This window comes from Hirundo rustica, chromosome 1 (assembly GCF_015227805.2).
Source record: "Hirundo rustica isolate bHirRus1 chromosome 1, bHirRus1.pri.v3, whole genome shotgun sequence".
Classification (NCBI taxonomy): Eukaryota; Metazoa; Chordata; class Aves; order Passeriformes; family Hirundinidae; genus Hirundo; species Hirundo rustica.
The window spans coordinates 86,882,165-86,900,438 of record NC_053450.1 but is presented as its reverse complement, the minus strand read 5'-3'; the positions used below and the strand labels follow the sequence as shown (position 1 = coordinate 86,900,438).

At 36.8% G+C, this 18,274-nt stretch overlaps 1 protein-coding gene across 3 annotated transcripts in view; it reads right to left on the bottom strand.

Moving 5' to 3' along the window:
- The window catches only part of CDYL (chromodomain Y like), a 103,939-nt gene that overhangs the window by 71,591 nt on the left and 14,074 nt on the right, over positions 1–18,274 (bottom strand). The window contains exon 1 of one of the 3 annotated variants that reach the window (XM_040075796.2): positions 5,798–5,938. The exons of the other annotated variants lie outside the window; for them this stretch is intronic. Coding sequence (XP_039931730.1) covers positions 5,798–5,839 — 42 coding nt within the window. The 5' untranslated portion in view covers positions 5,840–5,938. Of the gene's footprint in view, positions 1–5,797; positions 5,939–18,274 lie in introns of those variants that run through there. 3 annotated transcript variants of the gene reach the window in all.

The window sequence follows — 18,274 nt, the reverse complement described above, 5'->3', positions numbered from 1 at the left end:
TATAATATTGAGTGAGATTAGTCATGCCATCAATGAGAAATAGATTTTTTTTAGCTCAAATGAAACAGTTAAGTGTTAGGTAAAGTTAAATACCCTTTAATAGCTCTTTCAACTTTTTTCTTCAAGAAAGTGGTTTTCTCCTAATTTTTACTTTGTTTTAAGACATGGTAGTAATGTATGAGCATAATTTCTGGAAGAATGTAATATTTATTTAGGGCTTTTTCCCTTTAACAGACAAGGTCTTAAAAAGCCCCATCTTCCTAATTTTTGGAATTATAACCCATGCCAACAAGCATCTTTGTTTCATATTCTGTTGGATCTGGAACAACTTGGCTCTCTTACTGTGAAGAACATAGCTGATTCCTTCCTCTTCTACAAAGTAGCAATGTTACAAATTAAACTGGTGAATGAATCTCCCTGAACTTAAATACATCCAAATTGTTTTGGCTTTCAGCTGGTTTATTGTGTAATCGTCCCCTTATGTGATGCAAGTGAGACAGAGGAGTGAAAAAAGGAAGTGGAGATACAGAAGTGATAAGTTTTTCTGGAATATATCATGTGGAATTATAGTGAAAATTGATCCAGTTCCATAGCAGCATGGTCTATATGGGTTTGTCATGAACAGAAAGGAAATTTAACGCCAGGTGTCTTCACCTGAAAAAAAGCCCCAGAGGTGAAGGAGTTACCTGAAGGATTGCATTATTTTTGGAGACTGCTTTAAAGACTGAGCAATGAGTTTATATGCATGAAAATAATTAAATTGTATATAAGTGCAATACATAATTAATTAAATGCATACTAAAGAATTCTTAAAGACTAATTCATTACATTTTTAAAGTACTTGGAAGTGTATGAATTAAAACCTTTCCATTTCTTGCCCGCGTGTTTGTACTTTACACCTTGTTTTTAAAATGCCTTCAATTAACATGAGGATGTCAGTTTTGAAAAGTCACTCACCTTCAAAAACTTTTCTACCTAAAGTCTTTGTTTGTTTTATGATATGAATTTTTTCACAGTAATCAAGGACAATGTGGCACCAAAAGAAAGGATTAGGACTTTATTTCTTCTTCTGTGTATTCTTTATGTTGACTACTGCATGTTTAAAGAAGCCTTGCTTTCTAACAACTAAAGCAGAGAATAAGTAAAAATTAAACCATTCCAATCCAGAAAACAGAAAGAGAAAAAACTGCAAGGAACTTACATTAGTTTTTGCCATAAACACAAGAAGGGTTAAGTAAAAGGTTTTAATTTTGGTCTATAGACACAATGTCATTTTAACTGTCATCTCACATTTAGAAATAATTATTCAAGGGTCAGAGTAGAATGTTCATTCAGAGCTCTGTTTCACAAAGAAAAACAATGCATGACTGCTTCCAAACTAGAAGAGCGTTTCAGTCAAGCTTTTAAAAAAATTTTAAAACTAAGTACTCAGATGCAGATTTCTGAAAGAAATTATTCTACTGACAGTTCCATAAGTCTGTGACATCTCACAGGAGGGAGGAAAAAGGGAAGTGAAACAGACAACTCTTTAATTCTAAAGAATAAAGCTACTGATGAATGTGATATTTCATTTTGGTTTCCACTATACATAAACACCCAGTGTCTCTTTGAAAAAGAAATGGTTTATTTCTATAAAGGATTCTGTATGCAGTGGTGTGTACGAACCTTAGAGACATCCTGCTACCACCACCTGAACTTAAAATGAGCTGTTTTTTTCCCTAGTCTGTGACAGGATATGAAAGAGATACACTGTTGCAGACCAAGGACTGCAAAAGCGCATTTATTTCGCCTTTTTTTTTTTTTAAGTTTAACATTTTGAGAGCAACAGCCCTTTTGCTGAGTAATGTGTGTATTAGAAGCAATCCAAGCTTTCTTCTGCCACCAGCTATAAAGTTACTGTTTCAATGTGCCTCCTTACACCCTAAATCACTGCTGCATAAGTCATGCTGGTTCTTTCTTACACCTTCACAGCTCTCCACAATAAAGTGCTATGATTCTCCCTATCAAAGACTTTGGAGCTAGTTCTGAAGAATGAAAGTGGTGACATCCAGAATTAAAGTGAAAAGCTTCAAGACTTTGCTAAACTGACAACTGAAATTAAGGTTCTGCTGAGAGTATTTCAAATTTACATGTCTACAGGATGGAAATGCCAGTGTTCTATACTGGTGGGACTGGACAGACAGGACAACATTACACTCTAACTTCCTGGAACAGGGTGTACTCTGAGGGGCTTCTTTTTCAGACTTCTGACACTTGCGAGGAATGGCAAGATGAGCTACACTACCCTATGCATAAAACTGAATCCTCTGCCAAAACACGCTTGAGATCTCAAAGCCTCTAAACAGATCTTTATGAGGACCAGTGGCCTTCTGAGTTTGCTCTTCTCTTACATTTTGTCCAAACGTATTTTAGTTCACCCTATCTTCTCCTCAAAGAAACCTAAAGCACTATCTATTTTGGTACTACCTGTTTGCCAGGGGGTTCGTGTAGTTTAAACCACTCATCACAAATATGAAAATGTTGAACTGTGGGGATCAGACCCTTTTCTAACTTGGAAAACCCCAAAACACAATTAAAGAAATTTTTGAAGTTTGCCTCAGTTTCTCAAGAACTGCATGGTATAAAGTCAAATACCATCCACATCACATGTGTAATTGTCTTTCCATCTTTTTTTGACAGCAGATGATCTCAAGTAGCAAGAACTATCAGTTTCCAAAGAAAGAAAAATAGAACAGACTGACTCTTCAGTTAAGAGGTGCATGATATAATGAATAGGAAAATGAAAAGGAAATGTTTCCTATACTGCCCATATCAACAAAAAAAACCCAGGAGATACTTAGTGGAAAAGAAAGAAAAACAAAACAAAACAAAACACACACACACACAACAACAACAACAACAACAAAAAACAAAAAAAAAAAACATAAAACAAAAAAAACAACAACAAAAAAAAAACACAAAAAACACACACCCAAACCAAACCAAACAAAAAAAAAAAAAAAAGAACCCCCACCTTTTAAAAACACAGCCAAGTTCCAGAATTTATTGTCTCGTTGCTTAGTGGAACGACTAGACAAATTCAGGATCTACAGATCCATTATAGATTAGTAAACACTAAGTGCAGACCACAACTCAGGAAGCTCTTAAATTACTGTTCCCCAGTGACAAGAGGGGCGTGCCAAAGAAGACTCACTCTGTGCTGTCTTAGTAGTCTTTATCTGTTCCTTACTTCCTAGGTGGATTTTTGGGCTAGTCCAGTAGGGCATTTCTTATATCAAAAGCTACTTGGCATTTTTAAGAAGTATAAATATAGGTATTAACATTTTGCTGACAGCAGGGTAAAGAAGCTTTATGGAAAAGCTAAGACCACCAGCACATCAATCAAGTGCTTGAACTGGAGTAGTAGCCCTTATTTTCTGTTTCATTCAGACCAGTGACATTTCAGAGTTTGGGTTACAGAGGCAGTATGGAAAATGTAGGCAACATAAAGGCAACTATTTATTAAATTTAACTGTTTAAGGATTTTTTCTAGTGAAGTATTTCCTTACCAGTGAGGCTGTTCTCATTAAATCAATGCTATCACAAGGAATTTCAGTTCTTCTAGAAATTTTATTTTCTCTGATCAATAACATCAAAAGACACTTTTTCATTCTTTGTCTGATACAAGTTGTAACATCTCAGCATGATACTTAAAGCAACTTAATGCACTCCGCCTAAATGTAATTCAGAACTTCCTTTTCCTAGAAAAGTTGACATGATGGCCCCTCTTTGGGGCTCCTAAAGCCCTCACTCTTCAGCGAATCACAAGTCCTTCCTCAGAAAATGATGCATTTCCTCACATTATGAGGGCAATAATCCCCACCTGAGCGTCCAGGAAGCACAAGAGACAAAACTCCCTGCACATTCTGGGAGAAATAATTTGGCTGAAGCTCTCAGTTCTTTTGGGTAAATAATACACTAACGCTCCTAAACAACAGCACCTTGGAGATAACATGAAACAGAGGCAAAATGCAGGTTGAAGGATCAAAAGTCAGCTCAATGTCAACATTTCCAAAAAATTATGAGAATTTTTACTGTTAAGAAGTTAATTTCAACTGACTTCCACTGAGAAAAATGCCCCCACAACTGACCTCCATGGTTCCTCCCAAACTCTTAAAAAAAAAAAACCCAAACCGTGTTTGTCAGAAATTCCATGTTGAAAATTCTAGGTATTAGCTAGCTCTTCACAGAAATGCTTTCATGAGGACCCTGACGTTTGAATGGTAATTAGCCTCCAATCAGGCAAAGCAGAGGATCTGAAAACACACCACTTTTAGGAGCAGAAAGCCACCACACAGATCCGGATTACCGACCCCAGAAGTGAGGTGTTCCACCCAGTCTCAGCACTTCACACCCTCGATGGGATTCACCCATACCCTAATACAAGGCGATACTCAGGCAATCACATACCCGGCACACCAATGCCAGAGACCTGTGAGAAGGCAAAAGCCCTGCGTTCTAAATTAAAACACAACCCCCCACACACACTTTCATAAGAATATGTTAAAAGTACCAGGATAATGGAGACAATGGTATCTAATGCGATTTTCCTTTCGGTATGGGTGCTAATGAACTTTAGACCACCTCCCAACACCACTATCAGAGGGTTTTTTAGCTGCACAACAAACTAGTTGGGGAAACAGATCCAGGTTTAAAATGTCATAACAAACAAAAAATATTTTAAACTTAACTTTGTTTCCAGTATTACATTGCATCACTATTGGTCAAAATCTCTGCCATGCAGAGGGGCAGGAAGGAGCAGCCAGGTGCAGGAAAAGTGCATTCTGTGGCACCTGTGCTAATTTATGCCAACAAAACATTTATTCTAGCTGCTCCATTTAGGGTTGATGGAACAGGTGCTTACACGTAAAGTGTTATGTTGCAGGTAAATTATAAACAATAACTACAACAGGCCATCATAACTCCACTATTACTTTTTCCCACCACTAATATCAATTATAAGGATATTACAGCTCCTGAAAAATCGCTTTAATTACTTTAATCAGTGGAAAGCTAGTCATTATGGGGAATAACTGGGTTATTTTCCTTTAGTTATTTTTTTTTTCTGCCAGCTAACAGGCATCAGAAAGTTTTTTTGTTCTACTTTGAAATGAAGAACTTTGACAGTAACTGGAAGATGAAACCAAAACAGAGCAAAAGGTATTTAAAAAGGATCTCAGAGACCTTGTTGTTGGGTTTGATGGCCTCTGCAGGCATCAGATACAGCTCCCACTGAAGACAGCTCTTCCCTGGAATTGCAATTTCTCCCTTCTTCTTGACATCATTTCACAGTTCTTATGACTCTTGAGAAACGGCACCACTCATTGATCAATTACAACCGTTCCTGTGCAAATACCATTGTAATATTTTGTCCCACTGTCCCAACGTGTCTTACAGTTTGGTTTTATCTTCCCTCTTCTCTTTTCCTCTCTTCCTCCCCACAATCAACTGGCCCCTACTAACTGAGCCCACAGAATATTAAATGCATTTTTAACTATCTCAATGTTCCTACCGATTCAGCAAATCAAGTCAAAGCCTTAAAGAAGGTCATTTCACAACATCACAATTTCTCTGGTTCTCCTATAAGGGAAGTTTCGTGACAAATAAAGTATTTCACAGTCTCACTGTCCCCACCTCGAGGGTGTCCCAGACCCTTCCTTAGGAGTAGCACTGGAGTTCATCTGTTCTCAGAGGGTGGACTTAGGAATTTTTTATGCCCCCACACACGCATATCTCTTAAAAACGATATAAAACTCACCAGCCTTCCGAAGTGCCTCATGACTCCACCAGCAGCTCTCATACAAGGCAGGAAAATGGAGCTTGGGATGGGTCAAAAGAGAAAGCTCAGAAAGTCCCCGTTCAGCTCAGACTAAAAGCTGCAATTGAAATGCACCTGGAAGCCACTCAGCTCTATCCTCTATTGTCCGGATAGCCGGGTCCAGCCCCATGTAATTGAGGACATTTCCAATCCAAGAGCTCCTGACTCATGAGTCATCCTAAGCTTTGATGAGTAGTTAACACCACATTTGCTCTCTCAATTAAGTTCGAATTGAGTTTGGTGGGCTTTTTTTAGTGTTGGCTATCAGAAAAAAAACACCCCATAACCTAAAAACTGCAGACAGAGAATAAGAAAAACTAAACCACACCAAATAGAAAGCCAACTTCAAAGGAGAAAATAAAGTAGAATTCGGGTACTGCAAATGGGTTTAGAACAAAGTTCAGCTAGCTCTTGCTCAACCTGCTTTTTAAATTTACTTTTCCCAGTCTATCCTTCTCTTCATCTAGCCACTAATCAAATTTACTTTAACTCAATTTCGTTCCCACCTTCTTTCCTACTCCTTTTAACTCCCCAGGACACACAGACACAATGGGAATGAATCAAATCAATTTAGTGAGAGCTGCTTCTTGGTTCAGTTCAATAATCTTTTTACTCCTCTTCAACCATATCTGCAGCTTCCAAAGAGTCAAGATCCAGTTTTGTTTCTCTGTCATTACATTTTGGGAACAAATCCTTTATGATTCAGTGTGTTCAGTTCTTCTTTACAGGCATACCCTTCCCTGCTGCACCAGATGGGCACTTTAATAAGAATGAATAAACTCAGAGGCATGGGAGCAGCAGAATAGATTCACTGGAATTAAAAATTTAAAAAAAAAAAAACAAAACAACACAAACAACCAATCTAAGACCACCACAGATGTAATCCTGGCTTCAATCAAGGTTTTCTGCTGGCTTGAATCTTACATTTTAACAGCAGCTGCATCCTACATTTTAAGGAAAGGACCACTTCTGATGGTTGGTATTGTATAATCAAAGCAATAAATACCATCTTTTAAGCATAGTTGGCAGGGTTTTCTGAACAGGACAACACAGTGTGATGTTAAAGGTGTGAAAAGATTTAACTACTTCTTTATTCAGTCAGGAAGAGCATAATTCTTAATCCTTAAAGAATTAAGGAAACTCAGGGTTTCATTTGTATATAATTTTTAATAGGATGTAAACTAAAAATTTTGCAACTATAAACTAAACTTACATTTCTGATTGTTTATTTCAGTATTATTTAACTAAAAATAGGTTATACACTTAAAGACTTGATTTTTTTTTCTTCAATAATATTATTTTATTATAAATCCTTTTAATAACATAGTCCTTAGCAGGGAGCTAAACTTGGATTTGCATCTATACTTAAAGATTTTGGAAGCAAAATATCTGAACTCATAACTATTCTTTATTTAGACAGGAATATATAAGACATTGATTTCTGAAATGCAAAATTTTTTCCTAGCTTTTAGTAAGTTACTCTACTGACAGCTGAATAAGTGGGAATGAAGAAGGTGTACATCTACAAAAGGTTTACCACTACTGCTAAGAATGGATTAGGGACTTAAATTTACCTGCCCGTGACTGATTCAATGATGTAGGTTCTATGGCAGAAAAATAGAGTATTTTATATTTTTTCTGCTGTTTCCCATACCTTGGTAAGTTATAAATAGTTCAGACTTTAATTCATGCATTATATTTTAAGTTTTTCAATGAAGTTAAATATATTTAAAACATACCTCATCATATCATCACATATTCAGATTTTTATATTCATCTGCATATTTTTGCTTATTTAGCATAATATCGTTACTTTAATGTTCTGTCAAGAATAATTCTTTTTAATTCCTCAGATTCAGTTTCCTTACAGCTACACAAGAGTTACTATATCTGTTAAATGTTATTACTTCACTGCCTGAGCCTTTCTCCAGAGAAAGAGAAGTTATAGTAGTAAACATTGCCTAAATTAAACTCAGAATGAATTCTAAATTTAAAGAATACTTTCAGCCAATTTTTTAGACTAGCAGTGAGGATCTGCTAACGCACAACAGCTGAGGACAGCTATTTAAACCTAGGAAATGAACAGGGATGTATGTCAAGGAACATGAGGAGCCCCAAAGCAGAGTATATGAGGAATTGTTCAGATAACCATTTTCAGATCCATGAATCAACATATGCTTCTTTTACATATTATTATGAGGTGTTTCAAATACATGTACACCTCGGTAACTTCTTCTGGCCTAAAAAATATGCAAGTTTCACATATGAGAAAGCAATTTATTGAATATATCTTAAAATTGTTTGGCGAAAAAAAATACTCAGTCTAAACAATGGTTGGTTGCTTGAGTATGCATTTCCCACATAAGTAAAGGTTGCAAGATTGGTTTAGTAATCTTTTAGAAAACAGAAATGGACATCCTCCTACTTAGCAAGACACCAGCATTTACTTTATTCTGAATTGTTTCAATTTTAAATACTTAGTTTTATACTTGGTGTTGTGGTTCAATTACACCAATGCAGTTTGAGAGAAATTTTGCTGATTACCAACAACACTAATGCATCAACTCAGAAGAACCAGATTGCACTGTGACACCAGGGGGAATCTAAGAAAATGCTCAGCTTGGCGCCTGACAAACAACTTGAAATCCTGCTGGTAAGCACTTAGTTACATCGTTGATCCAAAAAGGTTGAAAATACAGTAAGAGAAAGAAGAGAGTAAAGAGGACAAGAGGGTCAACAGGAAGGAACAATACTGTACACTCAGAAAAAGAACATTAAAGACAACTCCAAATCCCTTGCTGTGTTCAGTTCTTAAGGTCGAAGAATAGATGGTATGGGTTTTTTTTAATAACGGCTTAAGGAAATACTGTTTGAAAATAAAGATTCAAGCAGAAGAGAAGAGGAAACAGTGTCTGTGAAAGAAGCCAAGTGAAAAGGTGAGGATTAGGATAGCACAAAGGGTATGAAGGTTGGACATACAAAGTACAGCAGTAGTGTCATCAAAGAGATAAGCAGGTGACTTTTTAGCACTGCATGCAATCACAGATTTACAAGTGACTTGAAGTGGAAGGAAGGAGTAAAATGGCCAAATGGAAAAGCTGGAAGAACACGGTGGATGAAGAAGTGGGCTACAGCACTGTGAGCATAGCAGCGGCCTGGCTGATGCTCCATGGCTCAACAGTTTGAGACATGAGTTCCTGGCTACACCAGCCAGTACTCACAAAGGATCAAATATGTACTTAGGCTCCAGTGACGAAAGTGGTCTAGCAGGCTCAGACTACAAGTAACACTCAAATTTCACTGAAGTCTACACAAAACTCATCTGCTCAAACGTGTCCAAAAATAATTTAAGCAATTCTGAAAAAAAATAGATTAGGAAAAGGGCCATTTTGAGAAACAGAAATGCACCACCACCTAGTTTTCCTCTCAGGCTAAACAAGAATTATTTCTACACAGTGCAACTGGACAGCATTGAAATTATCATCTTCTTTAAGTATTGCCTTCCATAAAGACGTTGTTTTTTCTCAAGAAAAGCTTTTGGATATTTTGAGGTATCTTTATGGTTGTGCAATATATTCTGAACACCTCCTTCCCCCCTAGCAGCCATTTTAAAATCTGAATTTGAATTCTCAATATAGAAGAACGCTTTTCATTATTTGTCTTGCAGTGCAATCCTTACTGTGATTCCCAGTTTAAGGATCTAGTGTGGGTATAAACAGGTAGATGGACAATTACATTTCATCAAACTTTACCATAATCTGGCTCTGACAGAGATTTGTGTAACTTCCATCAGTCTTTTGTGCCTTCCTTATGTTATTACGAAGCTTTTTTGAGCAATATTCCTTCACAGCACTGAGTGCATTTTGAGAACACAGTATTCTACTAGAGAGGGTTTCTCTGATTCCAAGACACTTTGGAAGCTTATAAACAAACAAATTCTTAAAGCAATTACTTGAAGAAATGAAGTTTTCTTGGGAAGGAAATGGAGGAGTAAGGTTCAAAAGCCCTATAAATTGTCTGAGCTGCCAGGACAAAACAATTATTTATACCACTGGAAAACTGAGAGCCTTCCAGGCAATCTTTTGCCACCTCTCCATGTACATCTGCTACCACTAGGACACAGATAGTATTTCTTTCAGAGGATGTTTAAACTCAAGGGCAGAATTTAAGGAGGTACTAAGTGCTAGCAGTGAGGATGTAATCCAGTACTCTGATTTGCTCTTAGAGGAGGTCACTGACCTGCCTTGGAGAACAACATAATTACAAAGCATTTTGAGGCCAATTTATTCCTTTCGAAAACAGATGAGGAAAGTGTGAAAGAGTTTCTTCAACACTTTGTTTTGTTTTCTACGAAAGAACTTAGAAAAATAAGTGACAAGAGGACAAGACAAGGACCAGTAACATCCAGATGCTCAAGCTGAGAATTCATTCTACTGGGAATGAACAGAAGTCCTTTAATGGCAGCTTGCAGAAAAGCATTCCCCACTGGGTGACCTGCTACCTGCTCTTCCTTGCCTTTTTTTTTTTTTTTTTTAATTATTAATTATTAAAGAAATAAAAAAGGACACTGGCATAGTGGTTGAAAAGATGCATACTGTACTCATTCATAGAACCAATTCTGCTGAGAAGGATATTTATATTTTAGCTGAATTTCTGGACCTGGTTCACATCCAGCCATATAAACAGATTAGCCAGCACACTGGAAGCAGCACTGGAATAAAATATCCAAAAAACAAATGTCATCTCCTCCCTCCATTCCCACTGCAGTATTGACTGCATTCGTGACATACGAAAACTATGGCCTAACAGTCAGGAGAAATACCAGTTTTACATAAAGGGAGTAGAGAAATACAGGGAAACTAAAGGCTGACATCACCCCAGCCCCGATACAAACCCCCAAAGAACCTGATCATCATCCTCTGCAGATTTCCAAAGAGGAGTCAAAAGATCACCTGGCTTCTTTCCAGAGCTGCCAGCTTGTCCCCCACATAGACAGCAATGAACATCCCGAGAAGACTGGAGTCCTCACAATGAACTTCTGTTCCACATGCTTCCCTGTCCCTCTGCTTTTAGAACTAAACATTTTAAGCCTCAGCCAAGCAGACTCTTGTGCTGGACACTGTCCCCAGAGATAGGCCCGGGCAAACTACAAATGCAGGATTAGGCTGAGCTGTAAGACTGTATCAGACAGGTGAGCTGATGGGGGGCTGCCTTCAGCTTATAATTTCTAAGCATCAGCCTGACCTTGCTCATGCTGGGCAGGCCAAGCTAACTCTTTTATGTTGCTTTGTGTCTCATACCAGGGAATGGTTTAGACACATGTTGGTTCACAACAAAAGATGAAAAAAATCATGTGTCTGAAATATTAACCAGAATTCCTCCAGAACTGTACTCCTAAAAAATTGTTTGAGGCATTTTTAGAGCAGGCTTATATCAGGAAATAGCAGCTTGGCTGGACTGAGTCATACACATCACTTGTGTTTGTTTGAGAAACCCCTGCTGATAGCAGGCGTTGTCAAAGTATCCTCTGTGTCAGCAAGGTACAACCAAAAGGTACCAAGTCCAAAAGGCATGGAGTTCTTTTGATGTATGGCATAACCAGGATCTTTCTGAGAAATATCTGTGCTGTGTGTTCTTGGGAATATGAATGGGAAAATTTACACACAGATAGCCCCGAGTGGTAGGACTGATAATGCAAAATGTGGTTCTCTGAAAGGGGCAGAGGGTCTGAAGTGGAGGGTGATGTAAATGAAAAATTCCTCCCACTGTGATGACGTCAGTTTTTTGTATTTTGTTGAGGATGTGTGATAGTGTGCTCCTCTCAATGTACCAATGTCTGAGCCTTTTCAGCTGAGGGGTGTTTTAAATTAGATTAAAATCCATCAAAGCAGAAAATTTTGGTTGTATAAGAAAGATCAGTATTTGCATGGTCAACTAATTCCCAAAAATGAACAGCTAAAAGTAATTGGTAAGAAATTGATGAAATTTTTCTGGTTTTATTTCAAAATATGCATCTACATCCAGACATCCATTACCCATATACCCACATACTAATGAACACACCTCCCAAAAAGAAGATTTTGCTGTTATCAGAGGTGCAGAGGATGAGCACTGCTGCAGCTGACAGCAACTACAGAGTTCTGAATGTATGTGCAGATTAGCACTATGTACCACAAGGAAAAAACTAGTCTACTGTCTAACATTCCTGTCAGAGCTCTCAGAACTGCTATTACCAGGACAACAAAGAGACCTTTCTCTTTTCATAGAGTTGGTTTTCAATTGCTCAGCCCAATTACAAAATCTTGTGCTTTTACAAAGTAGGCACCAGAGGGAGACCTGCACTTTAGTTCAACTATGAAATAATGCTGGCAGGAGTCACTCAAAAGTGGACAATCAAAGCCTCTTGGCCAATATGCTCTAGGTGGTTCTGGGTAAAATTGTGGCTAACAGGAGCACTCAGAGAGGAACTGGCACAGGCAGACTTCTCCTTTTTAATGGCCAAAAAAACTTCAGAGTGCTCCATGAAGAAAAGCCAGGTTCCCAAATTTCAGGCTGTAGATGAATACAAATCAAGCAGTTTGAGCATAGCTGAGAAAGACCTGCTCTTTGCCACCCACTACCCTAGCTTATCATCACATCCTGCTGACAGTTACCACTTCTCAAATCTTCTGGCTGACCTGCATATATAAGAACTCCCTAAACATGTCAGTCAAAATAAGCTAGATCAGCTTAAGTAATTTAAATAACAAATCTTTCCTAACATGGCTCAATTTGACTGAATTGGATTAAGGAGAGCTCCCATGAGCAGCTCAGCCAGCAGACCAGAGAAGGCACTAACCCCAGGTAGAGGGCAGTGACGAATGCTCTGGGGTAGATTTGGTCTTCCATTGACAAAGCTACTGCTGAAGAAGGAAGTAAATATATATATTGTAGGCAGGTTGCTGCTCTTTTGTAAACCTGGTAAGAGAAGCTACATGGACAAGAAATATATTACTCTCTTAGAAAGAGGTACTCTTAAGTTCAAGTGGCGAAAGGCAATGGCTTCTAGGAAGCAGGTAAGAGCCCACAAAATTGATTCCATGAACATAAAGTTGAGAACACTAACTGAAACCCATGTAGACAAAGAAAAAATAAAACCATTATTATGAGTTACAGGTCTGATAGTATGGAAAAAACTCAACTCCTTACCAATGCAGCTAGATCACAACATTGATTGTTTGAAACATTGCAATGCTACTTAGAAGTAGTCCCCCTACTCCATAAATTTTCTCACTATGCAAAGGGCAAAAAAAATTCAACAAAATCGTCAGATCCTCTTATGCTATCTAATTTAAGAAAATTATTGAAAAAACAAAGATTTAAGAGCAAATTCTGTAAGAAAAACAAACGTTGCTCTCTTGTGATAAAACAACAGGTAATCTTAAGACAAATTTCTAGGAAGTTTTCTTAACTTCAAAATTGAGAACTTGGGCTTTGCATTTTTGTTCTAAGTAGATACAACTCCAGTTTTTAATTAACAAATTCACTCAAGATGCTTGCAACCAATACAAAAAGTTGCTATTTCTACTAAAAAGTCATTATACCTTTAATATAATTCTCACGCCACTTTAAAGGTATTTCATTATGGGGGAGTTGGTAGCAAAATAATGGCAAATGTAAAGTTTCCTTACAATGGCAGTCTCGTTTAGAAGTTATACCACCTCCAAAGTTGTCAGCAGCTTCTGAAACTCAGCAGATTAATAGTCCAAGGACGCTTTTTCACAGCTGTTTAAAGTAATGAGCATGGGATTGACAAAATTTAAACTGAACCTGTTTGTGCAAGAACATCTGGCCTCAAACTAACCCTATTAAGAAAAACAAGAGGGGAAAAAAAAAATGGGGGTTATGAGAGAGACTTTTCAGTTGGAGAGAGATTTTTCAGTTGGATAAACTCCCTAAGAGTTTGCGTGTGTGGTTACACTTCCTAGTTAATTTCCATGAATAATATTCAAAGGTAGTCTGGTCTATTCTCGGCCTGCCACCAAATCATCAAATTATCATGAAATTTAATACACCATACCTGCTTTCTATTGTCCCACAAACATTAGCATTGGGGTGGGGAAGTGGTGGAAAGAAGAAGGAAAATATTAGGCCTGACCCAATTTCACCATTTCGATAGATACAGCGAGGGAATTCACTAACTGCAAAAGCGTAAAGAAACAAAATTCATTGGGCTTTGCGCTCTATGCAGCTCATAGTTGTTTCTCCTGTTTGGGTCATGTTTTCTTACATGTTTTCCACATTGCAAGGAATGGTTATTAAAGAGGTAAGATGCTTGTTTTCTTCCCAAGAAATGCAGTACACACTCAAGTAAATACACAGATTGAGCATAAAATCTGCAGCATGTCCCAAAGAAATCATATAGAATCTAAATACACAATACACAGTCTCAAGAGTTATATCACAAAATAGCATTCAGAGATTGCCACAAAAAAACTACCTGTCTAGATACATAATGTATGTCTGTGATGTCCATTCCTGACGTTAAAATATATTTACCTTAATGTATCATTTTCCAATCTAATGTCTTGAAAAATGAAATATCTTAAATCTATGATATGTGTAGGTCCTAAAAACAGCATTTCATTCCTACAAATATTTTTCAATAAGATATTAATTATATGACATATCTTGTGAAGAACCTTAACTTGCAGATATAATCTAGGCAACAACTTTACTGTTAGAAAGTACTGAAGTAATTCAGAGACCATCATAGTAAAAAAAAAATAAAAAAAATCAGCATTTAAACCGGAAAAATCTAGAATTCAGGAAATCAAATTAAAGATTTTATGATAAAGACCTTAGATTCCCAAGTCAAGCATACAAAAGACTCCAGGCAAACTCAAAAGTTACATATTGTACTCAAATTCTGCTGTACAACTGCCACAAAACAAAACTGGAATAAAACTTTTTAAACCACAGAAGTGTTCAAGAACAAACTTTTGAAAAACATTGTGTCATTTGAAAGGACTCTCCACTATTTTCCTCCCTAGATCGTAACAACCTTCATTACACATGCAATTTCATCTTCTGCCCACTGTTACCCCAATAGTGCAATAGTGTTTCTGTAGTTTAACAAAATGGAATGTGGTAGATAGCGACAACAAGTGACAAAAATCTACATCCAAACTGTTAAAATCAATGTAGAAATTGCACAAAATAAACAAAAACTGCAAAAAAGGGGGATTCTGACATATTCACCTCTACATTCATCAAAAAGAAAGACCTACTTAGTCTTTTTTACACTGTTTATGAACTAAATTGAAGACTAAGCTCAATAGCTGTGACATGGTTAAAAATAGCTGTAGGGCTTTAAGCAGGGCAACTCATACTGCTCCACAGGAAGAATTATTCTCCTGGTCAAAATATTTGCCTTTTCAATGAGCTGAACTTTCAGGTCATCTGTTAACAATGTAGATTCTTTCCTGTCTAGAAGAACTTTATTGTCTCTCCTTTAACAAATAGCAGGGTATTGTTCCCAGCTGGTTGCTAATTCACACAATTAGCATGCAAAAATCTTTTGAAATGCTATATGGAAGATGTATGTGTTGCTTGGATGATCACATATTTTGATTTAATAAATCTCATACTTAATTTGTCTTATTATATCCTCTCATTACATCCCCAACCTTCCCTTTCCCCCTCTTTTTTTAGCCTTCCCATCAAAAACACAGGCGCACATTACAAAGGAGCAGAGTGTGCCTTTGATGCTGAAAACACTTTTCAAACCAGATTTTGTAGATAACCTGCGTAAGTAACAATTACTTAGCCTGCCTTCCTGTATAAGAGAGACTTCCACTCCAAAATTCCTGCCCAATTCCTTTAGTTCTAGCACAATACGACAATCCTGCACCAGATCATCATATTGTGCTAGAACTAAAGGCATCCTTTTGGAAAAATGCACAGGTTTGTTTGTTTGTTTTTTCCCCCCGATGTATCCAGAACATCCATAAATAAGCTGTTCTGATAAGTGACTTCAATTTAAAATTTAATTTATTTCTAGAAGTAATACACCTGAGTTCAGCTTTGAGCTCCTGCATTTTGTTATCCAAAATCTAGTGTACCTAAAGGACTACTCTGCCTGAAATCTTTGCCCCATATAAGTACTTACAGGCCACCAGTCACCTTTGCTAAATACTACACAGAGTGAACTTCTCCAGGCCTCTGCCAGGGTTTAGTGACTTATTTGTTTTTAAGGTTTTTAATTGTCTTTGACATGTTTTTCTGAATCTTTGTATGTTCACCTAGGTTTTGGAGTTTTTTTCACTTTAAGGTCAAAAAAGATGCAATTTTCTAACATCTCACTAAAAGCTACATAGCAAGGTAGCAGCACACCTAACTTCACTTGAGATCCCCAATATCCATATCAGGAGACTGAAATATGTGTTTTAGCTGCTGTATTTTATCACCAAACTACTCCTTTCCAAAGCACCACTCTCCATTCTGCATGCATGACCCTACTGTCAGGACAGGTATCTTCAGCTATATTAATGTATGTTCAAATGATCCCCATTAACTAGGTACAGACCCCCCCTCACACTTATTAATCCATCCATTTTTGCACATATGCATTTTAACAGAGATTACATTTCATTATCCTCCAGATCATTGTCCAAATCCTCAAAGCAATGGGCTGTAAAAAACTTTCTATAAAATCCCACATGAATATCCTTAATCTATTACCGCTTTATGATCTGTCAGTCACCCAGTTTGAAATGCATTTGATATGGACCATGTTGACTTAGCAAGGAGATAGATTTCAGAAATCAGAGTACCATGCAGTACTGCATCAGGTGCTTTAGAAAATCCTACCATACCTATATGAGCATCTTTGTCAATGAGAACTTTCAGCCTCAGAATAAAGAAGTTAAGTACAGATCAGTTCAAACTGTCATGAACACTTGGGTAAGCAGTGACTCTGCTTTCTTTAATTTTCTGCTAAGCACTTCTCATTTCAACCTTTTATGGTTCTTTTTGCAATCAACATCAACCTGTCCAGTTTAGCACTTATTTTACATCCTGGCCTATCCTATCTCATTTGCACTTCTAAACAATTAAAACTAATACAAAACAAAATACAAACCACAATACCTTAGATATCTTCACTTGTTTGCAGTCTTTTTTTGTTTGTTTTAAATCCTGTCTCCCATAGACTAAAGAAAAACTTAAATTTGTTTGCTTCTATCAGAATAAAGAAACACTTATCGGTAAGTAAATTGAGAACAAAACATCCAGATTTTGGCCAGAAAACAACAGCAGTCTGACTCACAGCATGTTTTTTAAAAAAACATAAAATAATATTTTTTTCAGCATTTCTGTCTCAACTATTAATGTTCCTATCTAGTAGATGCATGTCGTTACTTGTATTCTTTTGCTCTCAATAGATAAGAGAATTTTCATCTTGTTCTTAACCCCATGGATAGAAAGTTTATGATTAATGTCTATATAATCTACTATGAATAGTCTTTTTTTTTGTGACAGCTAATAGACACTACTGTTCATGGCATTTTCTCTGAATCTTCATACATTTGAATATTCACCTCTGCCTTACTGCACTATGACAATTTCACACCTATCCCTAATGATTTTTCATTGTAGGAGTTAAAAAATCACCTGCATAGCTTTTATTTGAAAGTAACATTACATTGAGACAAAACTGCATTCTCTATATTTTCCGCAAAATCCGTACTACATTGCTTTTAGGAAATCATCCCTTTAGAGTGATTATGTATTACTGACAAAGCCAGTATTGGTAGAACATTGAAATAAGTAATGATAACTATCAGTGCTGACTGTTTTCATGGAAGTGATCTTATACAACATTTCACTTGAGTAAAATTGAAGACAACACAATTGCTTTTTCTCAGAAAAATATGATGAGTGACCTACAAATATTAGTAATTCCAAGAAAATGTCAATAATCATCAGCTAATGTAATCACTCCAAAATAACAGTGCATGGTATTTTCGCATCTAGACATTTAGAGAAAGACTACTCTGTCACATAAATATAAGGAAAACATGCCTTACATCTAAAAAATGAAAATGTAGACCCTACAGAACTTTCTGAGGCAACTTTCTATCCTTAACTGTATACTTTATTTATTTAGTTTTATCTTGTGAAAAAATCAAAACCAGAATGTTTTATTCCTTGTTTTCTGTGTGTAATAAACCTAGTGTCTAAGCCAGATTAGCTGTTAAAACTACGTCGGAACTAAGGAAGAGAGAAAGAGCCAATAATAATGGACAATTTTATAATTTTATTCTGCTCTTGCTAAAGTGGGGCACTCAATAAAAATCAGCACACTGAAAGTTTATTTGACTTAGTAACTTTCACGTAAGTATTCTGAAGTATTCACTGTTTGTTTTGGGGTTTGTT